Source organism: Misgurnus anguillicaudatus, chromosome 3 (assembly GCF_027580225.2).
Source record: "Misgurnus anguillicaudatus chromosome 3, ASM2758022v2, whole genome shotgun sequence".
NCBI lineage: Eukaryota > Metazoa > Chordata > Actinopteri > Cypriniformes > Cobitidae > Misgurnus > Misgurnus anguillicaudatus.
The window spans coordinates 26,030,284-26,049,605 of NC_073339.2; the positions used below are offsets into that span (position 1 = coordinate 26,030,284).

The 19,322-nt window shown below is 38.9% G+C and overlaps 1 protein-coding gene across 1 annotated transcript in view; it reads right to left on the reverse strand.

The window, feature by feature from the left end:
- Positions 1–3,465: 3,465 nt before the first annotated feature.
- prkx (protein kinase X-linked) overlaps positions 3,466–19,322 on the reverse strand; it is a 377,186-nt gene continuing 361,329 nt past the window's right edge. Inside the window, exons 7-8 of the mRNA XM_073863571.1 lie at positions 9,062–9,139; positions 3,466–8,815 (exon numbers count right to left, since the gene is read on the reverse strand). Coding sequence (XP_073719672.1) covers positions 8,690–8,815; positions 9,062–9,139 — 204 coding nt within the window. The 3' untranslated portion in view covers positions 3,466–8,689. The remainder of the gene's footprint in view (positions 8,816–9,061; positions 9,140–19,322) is intronic.

The following is a 19,322-nucleotide window of genomic DNA, read 5'->3' on the forward strand; positions in this document are numbered from 1 at the left end:
TTCCATTTTCCTAGTTGCCTTTTTGAGTGCTGCGGTGTGATGGTCATACCATGGAGCTGGCGGTTTTTCTTTGATTCTCTTTTTTCGAATGGGAGCAACGGCATCCAATGTGTTAGAACAGACATTGTTAAGGTTTTCTATTACAGATCGTCAGTTATCTGCTACATGTTTAATTTGGGACAGGTCTGGAAGAGTGCTAATAAAGCTATCTTTAGTGGTGGAAATTATTGTTCTGGCTAATCTGTAGCATGTTGTGGATTGAGTGATCCTATCTAGAGGTACAGTGTATGACACAAGGTAATGGTCAGAAACTGCATCACTCTGAGGTGATATTTCGATGTCATTAATATTGAGTCTGAGTGACAGAATTAAGTCTAATGTGTGCTTACGAGTATGCGTTGGCCCTGTCACGTTTTGTCTAATATTGAGAGAATTTAGAACATCCATAAACGCACGTCCTAATTCATCTTTTGGGTTATCCACATGAATATTAAAATCACCAACGATAAGAGCTTTATCTACAGTGACTACAAGCTCAGACAGGAAATCTGCTATTTCTTTAAGGAAATCTGCATGGTGGCCTGGAGGTCTATAGATTGTAGCTAAGGCAAAAGAGAGCTGTTTGTGGTTATGATCAGTTATTTCCATATTTAACAACATTAGTTCAAATGATTTAAATTTTAATTCAGATTTTTGGTTTACTTTAAAAATGTTGTTGTGTACTGTAGCTACACCACCCCCTTTCCCCTTTAATCGAGGTTCGTGTTTATAATAATAGTCTTGTGGGGTGGATTCGTTTAAACTAATGTAGTCGTCTGCTTTAAGCCAGGTTTCTATTAAACAGAGTGCATCTAAGTTTTGGTCTGTAATTATTTCATTGACAATAGGTTCTTTATTGGTAAGCGATCTAATGTTAAGAAGGCCGAATTTTAACATTCGAGGTTCATCTGTTAATGTATTGTTTTCTAATTTTATATTAATCAGATTTGTACCAGATGTGGCAAGCGGTGCTCTGTATTTATTTGTTCGGGGAACAGATACAGTTGAAATGTGTTGATATTCTGGTAAGATTAACTCGAAGTGCTGGGATATAAGTGATCTTGACATATCACGGCAGCTAACAGACGGACGGTTAAGCCGATCCGTCTGTTTCCTGACCTGTACCCTGGATAGTCAGACTGTATTAGAAGTAAGACTATTGGTCAGATTTATAGAGAGAATCACCCTTCCTTCCTGAGACGGATGGAGGCCATCTCTCTTTAGCAGGTCAGGTCTCCCCCAGAAATGCTTCCAATTTTCTATAAACCCTACGTTATGCTGAGGGCACCATTTTGACATCCAGTCGTGAAGAGACAATAATCTACTGTAAGTTTCATCCCCCCGGTTGGCGGGGAGGGGACCAGAGCATATTACATTGTCTGACATTGTTTTAGCAATTTCACATATCTCTTTAATATTATCTTTGGTGATCTCCGACTGGCGGAGTCTGGTGTCATTCGTGCCGCCGTGAATAACAATTTTAGAAAACTTACACTTAGCATTAGCCAGCACTTTAAGTTTTGATCTAATGTCTGAAGACCTGGCTCCCGGTATACAATCGACTATAATGGCTGGTGCCTCAATGTTCGCGTTCCTAAGTATCGAATCTCTCTCCAATAACCAAGGCACTATTAACAGACGTCTCAGTCGGTGTATTGCTTAGAATACCGAACCTGTTCGAAATTACCAGGGGGGTCTTGGGTGGGCACCGGATACGACTGTGCCGCCTGACAGTCACCTAGTTAGTCGGCCGCCTTGACTCAGATGACGGAACCGAGCTATGTGTATTACGTTTAACACTAGGCGCACCTGAAACAGTGTTTGTAGCATTAGCGGTATTAGCGTTTGTAGCATTAGCGGTATTCGCGTTTGTAGCATAAGCGGTATTAGCGTTTGTAGCATTAGCGGTATTGCTGTCATCAACTAGCGTTTGGATGCACGCTTCTAGTTCTGCAATCTTCTCTGTCAGCCTTACTACTTCAATAAACTTAGCACAAGTAAACCCCTCTGTTCTGATGGAAGAAGCTAAACTGTACATGTGGCAAGTAATGCAGGTTACAATAACAAGCGGAGTCTTACCGCTTTCATGTTGGGTGATGCCGTCTTCGGTCACCTGGACGCGGTCCGTGAAGCTACATCGTGAGGGAAGCTCGCTCGCAGCACGCCCCAATCGCCTGCGGACGTCTGTAGCCAGGGTGATGTGAGGCACGCTGAATCTGCGAAGGCCGGGCAGCAGCTCCTCCACAGCTTCCCGATCGCTTTCATTCTGGGCGATGGCGTCTCCGTTCCCTTGAGCGCGGTCCGTGAAGCTGCACCGCGTAGGGTGTTCGCTTTTTGCACGCCTCGGTCGCTTGTGGATGTCTGGAGCCTGGGTGAACTGGGCGCTGTACGTCGTGTAGGATCTGCGATAACCGGGTATCAACTGCTCCACAGCTTCCCGCTCAGGTGAGGACAGGTCTGAATAGCATACATCAGATGAGTCCGCCATTAGATTGGCAAATAGTAACTAAACCCGGCATCTGTTTGTTGATGCTAGCGGGCTATATGCTAACACTGGGTGTTTAGTAGTGATAAATCGTTTCACGTGGTAGTACTGCTCAATAGTCGTCACGGTAAAGTATTCTTGAGATAAACGAATATGTTATATTATATAAATAGGAACAATTTAGTCAGAAAGTAGGATTTGGATGATAACTCGACGGAGCTCTGATGCACGATGCTCAAGGTGTGTTCGACTCAAAAGACATGTATATAACCAATATTAAAACCAATGAAACCCCCCAAACAAAAACTACCATAGATTCTTATTGGAATCCTTAAGGATTTTTTGACAAGGGCGAGGAAGTAATGGAATTTTGGTGTATTCTAGTAATATAAACATACACATATGAATGTTGCTTTCTGTGTAAAAGTAAGATGTTTTATGTTTTCCTGAGAATATATTACAAAAAAGTGTGGAAGTGTGCTCACATGCCATAACAATAGAAGACAAGGGACAGATTCATCATAGAAGCAACATAGCACTAGATAATTTTTAACCCAGTGGCATGTTTTGTCCAACATTTACTCAGCATAGGTTAAAAACAACCCAGCATTCAGAGTTTACTGGCACAGTTACATCAGACAACATCTCAATAATGAGGTATCAACAAGTTGGGTCAGATGGCGAGAAGTTATGGTAGTTCACCTATTAGTCAAATACTTATGGCCTTATTTTGCAGTCTTTCTTCATAACAGCAAGGTAACATTGCATTTGTACCATTATGAATATACCACCAATGTTCACAAGGCAATAAAAGGAAAATATTATTAAACTAAAAAAGGTATTATTACAAATCATTGTAAATTGGTATAATTTTATGTTGTGCTTTTGTCAATTATTAAGTAACAGTTTATCCTTTGTTTTTGCAAACAACATTAAGTATATTTTTTTCTCAAATAGCACAAAAATGATTTATTTAAGGTACAAAGACATACATACATGATTAACAGAAAAAATCAGACACCTCTTTATACGATACATATCACTGACCATGCAATATGGTAAAGAACTTCACGAAATCCGCATGTTGGTTCGGCTTGATCTCAAAAGATTTCTATAGTATTTTACAAGTTGGCTAATTTTGTACTTAGTAAATCATACAAAAACATATGAATCTCATACAGAAAAACAATAACGAAACCCCAGCCCTAACCCCAATGTCATAAGGGCAAAATCAAATCGTACAAAAATTGACAAATGTGGTCGTATGAATTAACAAGAATTAGAAACCTTATAAAAGACATGCATTGCCATAAGATATTTTTGGTTGTTTTTTGTAAAATAAAATTGTAATTTTAAATGTGTTTTTTACAAATGATCCCAAAAGTGTTATTTGTTCAGTAGACACTTTACAATGATCTTTGCTCCAGTCAAAAACAGTCTAAAGCATTTAGGAAATAGGAAGAATTGTTTTAAACAGACAGTAGCTACAGTTTTAAAGCATTTTACACAACAGTCACTTCTCATCAAGACTTTAGCAACATGTATTTGTGATTCAACCCCATGCCATTGCAAGACAGGGAATGGCTCCTATAATCCTGAAGTGTTTATACACTTAACCAGTACGTAAAAACATAAATAACACGATGCACCACATAGCACAATAGCCAAAGTGTTTTGAACAGTACAGTATATGATGCTACCAAGCATTAAGATCACCAGTAGGCAGAGCTGGGTAAATTACTATTATACATTATCAGTTACTGATTATGAATTACATGACAAAATTTGTAGTCAGTAATATAATCTCTTAGATTACACATCGTTGGTAACGTAATCTGACTACTTTTGGATTACATTTAGATTACTTTTGACAAGTCTTTTTTGATTTCAAATATATAAAGAGGAAAAATATATTCAATTATTTTTCAACAACAAACAACAAGAGCCTTAAAATTTTTTAAGTGCAATGTGCGGTCAGTTAATACTTCAGAAAACTAACACTGATTTACTTTGCTATAAGTGTCAACTGATAGTAACACATTGAATAAAACATAATTATAAATTTATACATTTAAAACATAATTACTTAATTTTAAGTAAATAAAAACAAAAACAGCAATATTGCAAAAACATATTGAATTTTATGATTAAAAATGCTAAATTTTTTAACATTAAAAATGAATTGGGCTGCGTTCTCCGATAACGTTGTCTCTTAGCACGCTAGGAAGACTCTTAAGTTAAACCTTAACAACATTTATACGTGTGTTCTTCGAACTATACCTTAGGATGTTGCTTAAGGTAAACCTTCTTCATTCGACCTTAGCGGGTGCTGTCCATGGTGGAGGCGCTGAATAGGTTGATATCGATTGCTCGACAATCAATTATTCACTTCATGTAATAAGTTTCGCTGCGTTATGAGATAGCTGTGTTCTTTATTAAATAAACATTTTAGAAATAGTTCAAGTTCAATTTATTAGGAATATCTGGTAAAAAATATTTCAAATTGCAAACAACTAAATTCAACCTTCTATATTTTATATCAAACCCGTGCAAAACCCGCAACTTTATTTCCAAACGTATCATGTTTAAACTGCTCCAATTCATCCGCTATGCCTTGAAAGGATCATTTATATTAGGGGTTCCCAATAAGTGCGTTGCACAGGGGAATAAGGTGGGTCGTGCAAGTACTTGGCTGTGCATTACACTTAAAATATATAAAAACAAACTTCTGTTGTTCATTAGTTCACGCTTTTATTGTGCCCGGACACTGGATGCGCAAGCACCGTGGTTACAATGCGGATAAAGCTTAATGGACGCATTTCTGAAGCCTGTCTGTCTTAATATAACATATGAAATATTATATAATAGCTTTTATAAATATATAGTATGATTGCTTTAGATTTTAGCTTTGATTAGTTTTAATGTGGAAATTTTGTTGACCTTATGAGACTATACAAGCAGTAATCAAGTGCGCAGTTTATTTTGAATGTTTATAAAGAATATGGCATGCAGTTGCCTCAAAGTTATAAAACATTAAAAAACTTCGATGCAAAATTGAATAAACATTAATAATCATAATTATTATTATTTATTTTTTGTAATTTTACCCGATTTATTTATGCAGCTAAAATACTAGCTGGTAGACTAAGATTTAACGGATATGAAATGCACAAATAAAATAGTAGGATTTGCTGTATAGCTGCCAGTTTAACCAACTCCATCACCCAAAATATATTTTTTAAATAGTTTCTTAATCCTGTAGCATTTATTAGTTCGCAGCTGATGTCCCTTTGGAAAACATAATTAAAAATCTAACATGTAATGATGTCTAATTATGTGAATGTTTTATTCTTTAAATATAAAAATATTTGCCTAATTAAACACGGAGTGTATTGCATCATTTTTTTTTTACAATGTGAAATCAGCGAAAACGGGGGGAAAAGAGTCTAAACGCGTCCAGATAACTTGTAATCCGTTACTACCCAGCTCTGCCACTAGGTTTGTGAGGTCAAGTTTCAGAAGGTAAGTTCTAGCTTTATTTTGACTGGCAGAAATCTGTTCTAAAGCTCATTGGATTCAATTGTTGTGGTGGTGTACATCCAGATATGCTTATAAGACTGGGGATCAACACAACTAGTTCAGTTTTTAGTCAGGTTAAAATCACTCTTTTATCAAACTTTTCAAGCTATGGAGTCATAACAAAATGACTCCAACAAAACAAAACAACATGACTATACACTTTTAGGTAAGCAAAAGCATTGTCCCGATCCAACAAAAAGAATCTTTAACAGACCCCTGTTATTGCCATTTTAATTTTTTTTTGCATAATATAAAGTCTATGTGAACAAAATTAAATTGTTCATCATTTAGTGGATGCTGAAGAAGTTTCCTCCATAATAATTTATTAGGTGCTTATAGGGTGACCACCTGCTAATAAGCCCCGGGGGGGGGACAAGGGGTGTGTTTCTGAGGGACAATGTGGGACACTCCCTGGCCCGGCGGTGCACCCGACCCACGGGCCGACTTATAGTGGTTTACCCATTTCTAGCACATACCACCTTACACTGCAAAAAACGTATTTTCCAGAAAAAAATCCTGTATCTTTGTCCTGTTTTCAGCAAAAATATCCAAAAACTCTCAAATGAAGGTGCCTCCTCCCGATGAGCAAAACGACCCAAGAAAATAAGTCCAGTTCCTAGACAAAAAAATACCAAATTTAAGTGATTTTGTGCACAAAACAAAAAAAATCTGCCAATGGGGTAAGCAAAAAAATCTTGAAAATTTTTCTAAAACACTAAATTCAAGATTTTTTCCTTGTTTTATGCACAAAATCACTTAAATTTGATATTTTTGGTCCACAAACCAGACATTTCTTGGGTCGTTTTGCTCCCCAAGACAAAGCATCTCAATTCAAGAATCTCTAGATATTTTCACTGAAAACCAGACAAAAACACCAAGACATTTTTTTCTTGAAAATCATTTTTTGCAGTGTACATGGCATATTAATAATGCCCTATTCCCCTAAACATGATGTATGCTCATGAATAGGCCAACCAATGTGTATTTTTAAAAAATAAAGATTCATAATATTTTGAACATTCAATGATTGACAGATGCACTTTCATTTACGATTTACTTTAGCTATTTAATTTATTTTTCATTATAATTTATTCACTTTAAATAAATTATAATATAAAATTATAGAATTAACAGGAATTGAAGTTGCTCAACAACACAGAAACAGTTTAAAAAAGTCTTAACTCACAACTCCAGAGGTTCACGGAACGAGAAGGGGGAGGAAGGATGGTGAACTTGCATGTTAGTAAAGGCAGGCGCAGGAAAAAAAACTGTTCAGTGCTTTGGAGACACCTTTAGGACTTTCAGCCACAAATATTTATTTTCCCAGTCTTTCTTGTACCCACACCTTCTCTTTTTAATTGATGATGGCGGTGCAGAGTCAGACTCAGTCTCTTTCTCCATTTTTCGAATTGGAAAGCGCGCATCTAAAAGGGATGCACGTGCGTGGCTGCGTGCGGACTGCGCTGTCATGACAACAACGAAAAGTTGACAACAACCTAGTCAGCAGTTCAGCTGAGGGGCAACAGTAGCGTGCGAGTAGTGAGTGGCGAGCGGCGAGCGAACCTGAACTGTCTAGTAATGTTCGTTTGGCTGCCTGGGGCTCAAGGATATAGAGCGACCAACTTTTTTTAAGCAAGCATTGATTATGCGTGACACGGTCTCAATTTGCGGGACGCATGAATTGGGCTTCAAACGCTGTGCGTTCACGCGCTACGCGGGATGGGTGGTCACCCTAGGTGCTTATCATAATTATAATGATGATTGCAATGCTCTCATACAAAGTCTGTATCTGTCTGTCAAGTTTTGAAAGAAAATGTCTATAATGATGAAACTATGACCTTTTAAAGGTGCCGTTTTTTCCTATTTTTATTGAAGCTTTGATTGTGTATATTGTGCCCAATATAATGTGTTCATGTTTCCTGTTTGAAGAAATTAAGTATTTTCCAAACAATTTACTTTTTGCTATACCTCTGTTTTCACTGTACTAAAATCAGGCTGATGTCTTTCTTGTTTTATGAAGTCCCTCCTTTAGAAATACTTCAGAAAAACAAGTTCTGATTTTGTAGCTGGTCCAGTGGGCGGCAGTGGCTCAGTGGTTCATGTAGGTTGTCTACAAATCAGAAGGTTGGTGGTTCAATCCCCGGCTCCACCTGACCAAGTGTCGAGGTGTCCTTGAGCAATACACCTAACCCCAGCCGCTCCTGATGAGCTGGGTGTGTTGATGGCATGCCGACAAAACACTCTATTGACTCTTCCTCTTCTCCCTTTTTTGGCTTATTGATGTAGGTGGAGGTTAGTCAAAAATTCAGAATATTGTCGCTATATAACTGGGAAGTAGAGGGCTATATTCCAAACCAGCTGTTCTCTGTAGTCAAATTCAGTTAAAGAAATATATCTCATACTGTATATCGCTTTTTAATTTTGCAGGTATTATTTATGCTCTAACAGCAATGTTACACACCAACTAAAGTTTGAAACATGAAATTATAAAAAACGGCACCTTTAATGTCACCTGAATGGTTAAAATAGACAGTCATTTTGTTTACCAGCCCTTATGTCTTCTCAAAAATCCTAAGGAAAATCTTATCAAAAATTTTTAAATATTTCCAGATCTTTAGCTGCTACTGGTGCATCTTTCTTCCACTCGTCCTCAGGATAGGTGTCAAAGTTAGATGTGTCACCTTCGTGAGAAACCTTCGGGACTATGGGAGGCTGTCACAAAAAGAAGAGAGAATTATTAAGGCGGCTTTTAAGATCTCTTAACCAAAAACACACTATACAACTATCACTATTTATGTATCAAATGCCTCATGTTGGGGAATGTTCTGAGCATATAATGGCAAATACAGGGACAATGATGACCTTTAAATTAGCATTTGTTACAGTAATGACTGCGTGATGTTTTCTTTTAATTACATAAACAGGATGACAAATACACAACAGAATAGCCGTTCTTACCCTGAGTTTTCTAGTGTGCACACAATCCCAGTCTATCGACCTAAACCATCTATGCTTTTTAACATCATCAGCTCCATTCTGAAAAAAAGTGATGGATTACCATAATGCATTCTTATAAAACAATCACCACAAGTAAATAGATAAATAGATAAGCCACCCAATAATTGTACAAGCCATTGTGAAAAAACGCCAACTTTGAAATTAAAATCATTCTTGACAACTAATATTTTATTTGGAAAGCTCAAGAACTCAATATTGACTCATCAATATTGTATACAGTGGGGGCTGGTGCTAAACATTTTTTTGGGGGGAGGGGGGCAAACAAACTCAAAATCAAACTTTTACTGTAGTAAAAAGTTAAAACATGAATGTTTTTTAAGATAGAGACATTTGAATTATGGTCATGTGCGCTCTTTTTCCAACTGAAAACCTGAGAAAATTACCTTTAAAGTTTTATGCCCGTTTTTTTGTAGATATTTTTCAAAATCCATTGCATTTTTAACAGGATAAACTATTCATTTTACAGTTTAATTTGACCAAAGACATTAATATATACAACGTGTAACACCATATTTGGAGAGATAGTGACGTTTCAGGGGATACCCGGGAAATGCTCAGAGAGGATTTGAGAAAAGCAATGTTCATTTCCAGCGAATTAAGTAAAACTTTTTCAAGTTTAATAGTCATTTAAATACCTTTACTCAATTATTTGGATTAGGAAACTTTGGAAGATTATTTTTGAATGTATGTTCTTTGAAATTAGCTAAAAATTTTGATTATTTTATTGTTTTTCCACATTATTGGCCCATATCTTAAAATGGAACGTTGTGACTTCTGACTCATTTCGCCAGAGCGGGTCACATATGGGTTTATCATCAGTAATGAACAAATCAAGGTAATCATTCTCACACACACACACACGCACGCACGCACACACACACACACACACACACACACACACCAGAGGTTGCGTTAGGCTTTTTCAATCTCTATCATTTTTATACGAACAACATTGTAAAGATTCCGTCATTTCTTGTTTTAATGATAATAATTTTTTTCTTTCACATGTTCTTTAACATGAACTTACGTAACAAGCATACAAATTACACTTTGGTTAACGCGATCTGACACACACGCAGTAAAGTTCCCCAATCATAGACCGGTATATTGGAAAAAAGTCATCCAAGCCATGAAATATACCGCATTATCTGAGTATCATGTCCAGGCAAAGGCAGCTGAAATGTGCCACAAAATTTTACGCAGTCTATCATGCTGAAACAGCAAACAGGGAAAACATTAAAAGGCAGGATAAAATCATAAAAGGATTCAAAAGATAAAATCATATTCTCAAGATATTTCACTTGGTTCCACTAATCAGTAAAGTAATCAGTTACATGGCAATTTGCAACGCGGTTATGAGACTTTGAAAACGATCTAGGGCTGGGCGATATGTAGTGAAAATTATATCTCGGTATATTTTGATATATCTCGGTAGCCGATATATATCTCGATAGCTTTGCGTGGAAAATACCCTTCCCAAAAAACTACTGCAAAACAAATATGTCAAAATCCACAAGGTCTTTTTTATTGAAGTGCAAAGAGGTAGTTCATGTAGGAACAAAGTGCTTCTGCAACATTTAAAAAATATATAAAAAAATTACACTTTAACTAAGAAAATACATATTGGGCCCTATTTTAACGATCTGAAACGCAAGTCCGAAGCGCAAAGCGCAAGTGACTTTGTGGGCGGATCTTGGGCGCTGTTGCTATTTTTCCGGTGGGAGAAATAAGTCTTGCGCCGGGCGCAAATCAATAAGGGGTTGGTCTGAAGTAGGTTCATTATTCATAGGTGTGGTTTGGGCGTAACGTCAAATAAACCAATCAGAACGCTATCCAACATTCCCTTTAAACGCAAGGGCGCAAGTTCCATGGCGGGTTGCTATTATTATGACGGATTTGACAGGCGCACGCCAGGAGCGGTTCACAGCCGAGGAGACCCACGTTCTTGTAAGAGCAGTCAAAGACAGAGAAGTTGTTTTGTATGGGGATGGGTGAAACCCGCCCAAATCATCGTCGGTTAAACAGGCGTGAGAGGAAATAGACGCAATTATCTCATCAGCTGCGCCAAGCACTACAATGATGTCAGGAGACGGGGGGGATCCCAAGCTTGCCAGCATAAATCGGGCACGCCGGGCACACAGGAGGACATCGCTGCGTCCACCCTCACCGCTGAAAGGGTTTGGGGGCTTTGAAATCGGACACAAGAAACGCAAGCAAGGTCCAACCCCAAAGTACACTTACAAATCAAGTTCACATACATGAAGGTTTCTTATGAAAACATTTTAATTATTATTTAGATAAAATAAACTTAATACAGCCACACAACAAACTTATGAAAATATTTTAATCGTTATTTGCATGATAATTGTTTAACGCTTCCACACAAAATAAACAAAAACTACCACAATGCTCACCACAATGATTTCCCTTATCTCATGTATTAATATTTTTTATTGTAACAATTTATGATTTAAAGATTTCCCTTATCTTATATTTTTTATTGTAACAATTTATGATTTGCAAAAATAACTGTTGCATCTGTGTAGATTAGATAAGCAATGCGCGTTGTGCACGCTATACATTATGGTCAAGCATGCGCCCTTAAAATAGCATAATGAATCACGCGCAACGCGCCACTGACTTTAGACTAGTTTTTTTTGGTTAGTAGCGCAATTGTTTTTTGAAACTGCAAAATAGCATAAGAGATGGTTTGCGCCGGAGCACGCCTCCTTTTTTGCGGTGAACCGCTCAGGGAGCGCAAGTTCATTCCCTAGTTTGCCGACGTGCGTCTGTGGAGGGAAAAACCCGCTGTGCGCCAGTGCAAAATACGAAATGATACATGCGTCACTGACGAAGTCAATTGCGCTGGGTGCAAGATAGGGCCCATTGTCTTCTTTCTATTAAAAAAATAAAACAAGTTAACTACAGATATTAAGTTTTTGGTAGACGTTGACAATTCTTAGTATTTTTTCTGAAAACCCTCAAGAGGTAAGGGTATTTATCCTGGAATAACAGGTTTTAGGCGTTTTAGGAGTAAATGGGTTAAATATAAGAGAAAACACTGTTGTTGTTACACAGAAAACTACAGAACACGTGCGCTTGCACACCGCATCATAGAGAGAGAGAAAGCTCTCCCATCAAGAAAACGTGTGTGTACTGCTAACCTTTGTTTAGTCATTATAAACTAGATCAGTCGTCTTCTCTGTCAGTAACATCCGTGACTGATGACATTTACGCGAAAAAGAAAGTATACGGAGAAACGGACATTAAAGCACTGCCACCTTTTCACTGTCGAAGCGCAACGAGAGAGAGAGAGAGAGAGAGAGAGAGAGAGAGAGAGAGAGAGAGAGAGAGAGAGAGACAGGGGCACGCTGAGCGCTCACAACAATGAATTAAAGCCGTTTTAAACAGTAAAATATACAGTACATGTAAACGGGAATCATGGAAGATCTATTCGCGGTGGCCAGTGTTGATTCCACGACGGGCGCCGCCATAAATGAGAGAACACGCGAGGGGAGGCGGACAAACGCAAGGAGGCGGGGGCGAGCACAGCACACAGAGAAGGCAAAGAAGCAAAGTGGCGAAATCAGAATTTAATATAAACATTATATCGATATATATGATATGTCAAAATCCATTTCGAGTTTGAAAAATATATCGATATAGTTTGAATATCGAGATATCGCCCACCCCTAAAACGATCCAATCACATGAGGTCAAAATCATAAAAAACAATATTGATTTGCTAACAACAAAAGTGTGAGAGTTTGGGGCGCACAGTGCAGCGCCCCAAGACAGATCTGAAACTAGCCAATTAGAGCTCAGTCTCAAGTCACAGGCTTTTAACAAATTTAGAGATCTACATACACACTCATTTCGGTGGCGCCCCAGACACACACACACACATGACACACACAAAACAAACTTTTTCAGTTTTGATTTTTTTTTTATAAATGATAACATGACAACAGTGATAGTACAACTAATTGATTTTATTTTGTATTAATTTGCACTACATATTTAACTTTTTGGTAACACGTTAAAGTAGCTTTTCTCTCTGGCCAACTTTGCTTCAAAATAAACATGAAAACATGGGCTTCAGGGGTTACAGCCTATAATTTAGCCTGTCATGGAAAATTTGATCTTTACTTAATTTATCTGAACTTATTTCTACTGTTTTATGATATTGAGCATTTATTAGTAACATTATTACTATTTATTAATAGTTTTATCGTATAAGCTGCATAAGTTAACTGAGCTACATTTTTCTGTCTTGACCTAAAGTTTAGTTGGCTACAGTAATTACGGCGTTATAAGTAATCGCCGTTACTAACCGAGTAATAAAATAAATGACTGTTTCCCCCGTTATAACGTCGTTATCGCTACTTACATTAAAATGATGCGCGTTACTAAAATTTATCTCACTGAAGTGATTTTCACCCATATAGGCTCGCTCTCTCAGCCAGACACTGCAACTTGGTCAATTAGTCGCTAGATTTAGCAACTTTCTATCACTTTAGCGACTTAATTTCAAAAAAGCAACAAGGACAAATCTAGTGATCTTTTCTGGCGTGGTTGGAGACTTTTGTAGACTGACATGAAAACACGCGTCGTTCTCTCTTCTCAACGAGCAGCGGCTGCTGCTGCTGTACCCCATCTCAAACGAAGCACTGACAGGCAGCCCAGTCATCACGCAGCAATCACTCAGAACACACCAGCGACAGGGCGATGGCAAATACAATGAGCTTAAAGGTAGCGGTCGCAAACACAAAGTGTAATAAGCATTACTTTTCCATTATTGATGTGAAAGGCGTGAATGTTTGTGTAATGTGCAACATATGCCCAAGAAGAAAAAGTCTCTCCATGTCTGTGGCAAGTAATTCTGATCTAATAAAGCACCTCACATCGTCACATGCTGCCACAAAATTAGTGGTTTCTCTTTAGAATCCATTTTATTAATTTAATTTTAAGGGGCATCCAAGTTATTTGAAATATTATAATTTTTTAAGTTGCAGTAATTACTTTCCCTGGTAATTAGTAACTTTTATAATGATGTAACGCAGCTACTAACTCAGTTACTATTTGTGAGAAGTAATTAGTAACTATAACTAATTACTTTTTTAAAGTAACGTTCCCAACTCTGGTTGGCTATATGATATATAGCAATGGAAATGTATTGTCTTACTGTTTAGACTTAATCTTCTGTACAGAGTGTACAGACTGTGAATAAACAGGATGTGTGTGTCTAGCAGCTGAGTATAAAGTGTGAGCGCAGAGTTGAAGGTTGCCTTTTTCTGCACAGTCTAAATGGGGCAGACGGAAGTGCCTCTTGCAAGATATTAAAACCATTTTAAACTGTATTGGGTTCTAACCATAATTATTCAAGTTCAACAAGGTAAAATTCCACAAGCAGCCCCAAAATAGCTACCAAAAAAGTATTTTAACACTTTAAACCAGGGCTTTTAACCAGAATTTTTTTCCAATTGGTTCGTTCCGAACAGAAACAGTATTTTAACGTTTCCGGTTTTCTGTTCAACCCTAAAAATGACGTTATTGAACCTGTTAGAACAAAAAAATAATGTTCTCAAACCGGTTAACGTTCCATGTCAGCTGTGGGACATACAAATAAGTAAGTAGGCTGATCATTAGGACATTAAACTTAAATTATTAGTCTACATAATTGTCCTTAAGTCTCTATCTTGTCATCAAACATTAAAAAAGGCTACATTATGTAAGCCGCATTACTGTAATTCTAACATGCCTACATTTGTTAAGTGCACTTAAACACGCACACACACAGACGGATGACAAATGCCAAACAGTGCTTTGGGAAAGAAGATGCAGCATAAACAGTCGCTCCACATAAAGTGAAAATTATGTTGTTTTTTAGTGCTTTATTTGCCAAATGTATTTTAATGGATTACAGTATGAGACACAGTAGCGCAACTCTCACTCTAAATCAAGAGTTCTGGGCCCGGTTCCCCGATAACGTTCACTCTTAGCGTGCTAAGAAGACTCAAAAAGATATATCCTACCAAAGTTGTTTGTGTTCCTAAGTGTGTTCCCCGAAGTGTCTCTTAGGAAGCTTCTTAACACGTTGCCTCTAAGTTCGACGTAACAATGTCGCTGTCCCAAGTGAAGGTGCTGAATTATTTGCGATCGATCTCTCAGGGATCGATTTTCCACTTCACGTGAAGGTGCATTACGGCATTAAGAAAGACAACACGTTCTATACAAATGGAACATTACTCAAATTATTCCAGTAACATTTATTTTAACATAGTTTAGTTATCTGTAAAATATAGACTATTAATTAAATTATCAAATTGTCAGTAATAAAGGTAGACGAACCGGGTATCCCTCGCTAATCATTCACCTTCCTTATCCACTTGTGCCACTTGTGCCGCTTCTTGATATGGATTTAACGACTTCTAAAAATTATGTAATACACTTTAAGATTAATGGTAAGTGTAAAATCGACCATAAATAGGCGATTTCTGCAGATGAACAACAAGTTTATTAACAACCAGCAACGCACTACACAGTCAATGTATTGACTAAAAAATGTCGCCCTCAGACACACCCCCTCCCCGTACTTCAGTCACTCTCACTTAAAGGAACAGTGTTGAAACAATACACTATCACATCACATGACAGTAAGGTACTTCACAATCAGAATTGATTGGCAAGCAGCTGCAGTTAATTCTGTTTAATGAGGTATTGATTGTCATTGGTTAATGTTTTCAATAAAAAGCAACATATCAACAATGAAAAGAGAGAGAGAGAGAGAGAGAGAGAGAGAGAGAGAGAGAGAGAATATGGTGGGGAAGCAACGTAAAAAAAGGGCACCAAGCTTCTCGTCAGAGGAACTTGAAGTTTTGCTGGACGAGGTAAGCTTGCCCAAAGTGACGCTGTTTTCCAGCTTTCGGAATAATTTGCCCAACAGCAACAAAAAGGAGCTATGGAGCGACATAGCAAGGAAGATGGCTGCCTCCGGGTCAGGCACACCAAGGTCCTGGCAGGACGTCAGGAAAAAATGGCATGATTTTTCAAGCCAGGTTAAGGTGAGAGGTTCTGCTGTCCGTAGAGACCGGGCGAGGACAGGTGCGGGGACCAGTTCAGTGCAACCCTTAATAGCACATGAGGAGAAGGCACTGGCGATAATGGGAGACACAGTCTCACATGGAATCCCTGGGGGGATTGACGTTAGAAGAGGTGATGCTGAACAGGCCTCATGCTCCAGGTCATCGCCACCCCTCAATGTGCCATGCTCCCCAGACATTGAGCCACCAGCAGTACTCTCCTCACCTGGGAGCACTGAGCCGGAAGAATGCACTATACCACCACCTCCCGTACACACGTCTCCACCAGTTTTTTGCAACATGACATCACAACGTCGCTCGACAATCTCACCATGTCGGTGTAGCGAAGAGTTGGTGAACATTGAAAAAGAGAAGTTGGTCGTGTTGCAGGACATTCAGTGCCAGTTGACCAAAGCAAATGAGCTCGCTCGCCAGTCTCTGGAACTGAAGAGAGCCAAGCTGGAACTGGCCAAGCAGCAGCATGCCCTAGCACAGAGGTCCCCAACCACCGGGTCGCGACCCAGTACAGGGTCGTGGACAAGTTGCCACCGGGTCGCAAGAACGTCCCGGAACTTTTTTTTATAATAGCCACGTAATAGCTTAATCGGGTATTTTGTACTTAGAGCCGACTTCAAATAACATCGATCATTTCCACTGTTGTACAGAGTCGCTCTCTCTTTTTCTTGGTCTCTCTCTCTCTACCAGCGCATCAGCGATCACATTGCTGTCATAAGAGTTTTGAGCATACAGTACTTCTAAAACACAATCGATCAAAGAATTGCAGAGTTATAACTTTATGAATAATTTGCAAATGTACCTCGCAAATCATGTAAATACGCGGAGACGTTCAACTGTGTGACATGGGCATCGCAAATGACTGAAAAGTAATTATTTTATTCTTCTTTAAAACAACTTCAGAATTATCCAGCGATCGTGGCATCATAATAAACTATTAATCATATTTTAACGGCTGTGCTTTTAACGTAGGTTTGAAAAGGAACCTAAACTGTCAATCATCATTAAAATCAACGTGAGCCTCTGCGCCCAGCCGCAATTCTTCTGGCATCTCTCCTCCTTCACTGCATTTTTTTTTGTTCTGTTACTTGAACTTGGGGCTCGAGCCCGACCAAGATTCGAGCTGCCTCCGAGAACAGCAAGCCAAGTTCATTTACCATTAATTATTAAGACTAAATGGACAGGTAAACTAGTGAAACAATGAAAGTAAAAAAACAAACCGCCAAAATATGGTTTTACGCATCTATAGAAAATATACTATAAATAAAGCAATTATTCATTTTCCTAATGCAAGGTTATGTTTATTCCGTTTAAAACGTTATACATTTCAAAAAGAGAATTTTCAGCACTTTGTTTGAACAGCAACTCAGCGACCAAACCCCCCCCCCCCCAATCTCACCCCCCGGTCCGCGGATTTTTATTAAAGCTGGAACCGGTCCGCAGTGTAAAAAAGGTTGGGGACCCCTGACCTAGCAGAGGTGCAATTCAAAAGGCCCACAATCTCGGTACCAATCTTGCTGCCAGGTGAGCCACTTGTTCTTGTGCAACATTTTAGGCTCTTTCAGCCCGAGTCTGTGGGTTGGTCATCGGTGTCAATAAGTATGTCCTCAGAGGGTATCCACTATCCCCGAGGAACAGGCTCTGACCAAACCCCTCTCTCTCCGCTTGTTCACCCACAGCAGAATTGGCCCAGACAAAACTGTCGTGGGTGCTGCCTGGCCACCTTGCCACCAGGTCAGAGATCACACCCCTATGGTCCACTATAACCTGTACGTTTATGGCTGCATACCCCTTCCGCGATATGTACGCCTGATCAACCACTGATGGATTGGCGATAGGGATGAGTGTGCCATCCACCAGGCCCAAGACTCTAGGAATGCCAGCAATGGCATGACAGCCCTGGTGCACCTCCTGACGTGTTGCTGGCAGCCAGATGTAATCCCTGGCATGGGGCAGAAGGGCGTTGGTGACAGTGTGGACGCACCTCCACACCGAGGTCTTGCTTAGGCCGTAGCCCTCTCCCACGACCTCGATGAAGCTTCCTGTAGCAAAAAACCTTAGTGCTGCAAGCAGCGGGACTTCAGATTTCAAATTCCGCCTTGTTAGCCTGGTAAGTGCAGGTCTGAGAAGGTCCAGCAGCTCCATAATTAGTTGTCTTGGAAGGCGACATTTTTTCAATATAGCTATGTCAGGCAAACTGTCAAAAGGGCTTAAGTTTTGCAGAATAAAAAAATTTACATGGACTAAACGGCTCCGCGGTTGGCGCCGTCTTTGATTAAGTACAAGGACACGTTGGATCGCTGCCATAGTTGGTCGCTTACTGGACACCACCATGCTTACCCATTTATAGGTCTTAGCCATTTAGAGCCAAATTGTTTGCCAGATGTTACTTATCAAAAGTGATTGCAAATTTAAACGCTTTGATGACATTATGAAATAGCTTAATTACCACCATATTAGTATGGATACCAAATAAAGTAAACTTCATAAATAGGCATGAATTTATTGCAAACATATTTTATTATTAGTCTTAAAATGTCCATAACATAAAATCATTGTTGAGTGTTGTGGTTTTCTTTTTCCTCCCATGAAACAATCTTCAGTCGTAGGTTTTGATTTCAAGAGATAGACTTTTATTTTTCGGACAAAATAAGAAGCCGAGGCCGCCCTGGTGAATCCCCCCAGAACCAGAGTGAAGTCCTGGGAGGATCCTCCAAATCAGTCTAACCCTCTGAGCCAGGGCTTGGTAAATATATAGGTCTTTGTTCCCTCCCCTCCATATGCTTAAAACAATATAGGATTTGTGATAGGAAGAAACACATGACATCCCTCAGACCAGTGTCTCCTTTCCATGACCTATTTGACCCTTGGCTATTTGCTAATACTAAAACCCTTTGTGCCCTGAAACATGAATACACACAGCTGGGTTGCAATAGCAATCCCATGGCAAACTCCTGACCCACACACAGCATAACACATGACCCAGATACTGCATAACTTCATGGTAAACAAATTGCATGTGATTATAATGGTAAACTCATATTCATGTAGATTGGGCAGATACTGCATAACTTCATGGTAAACAAATTGCATGTGATTATAAT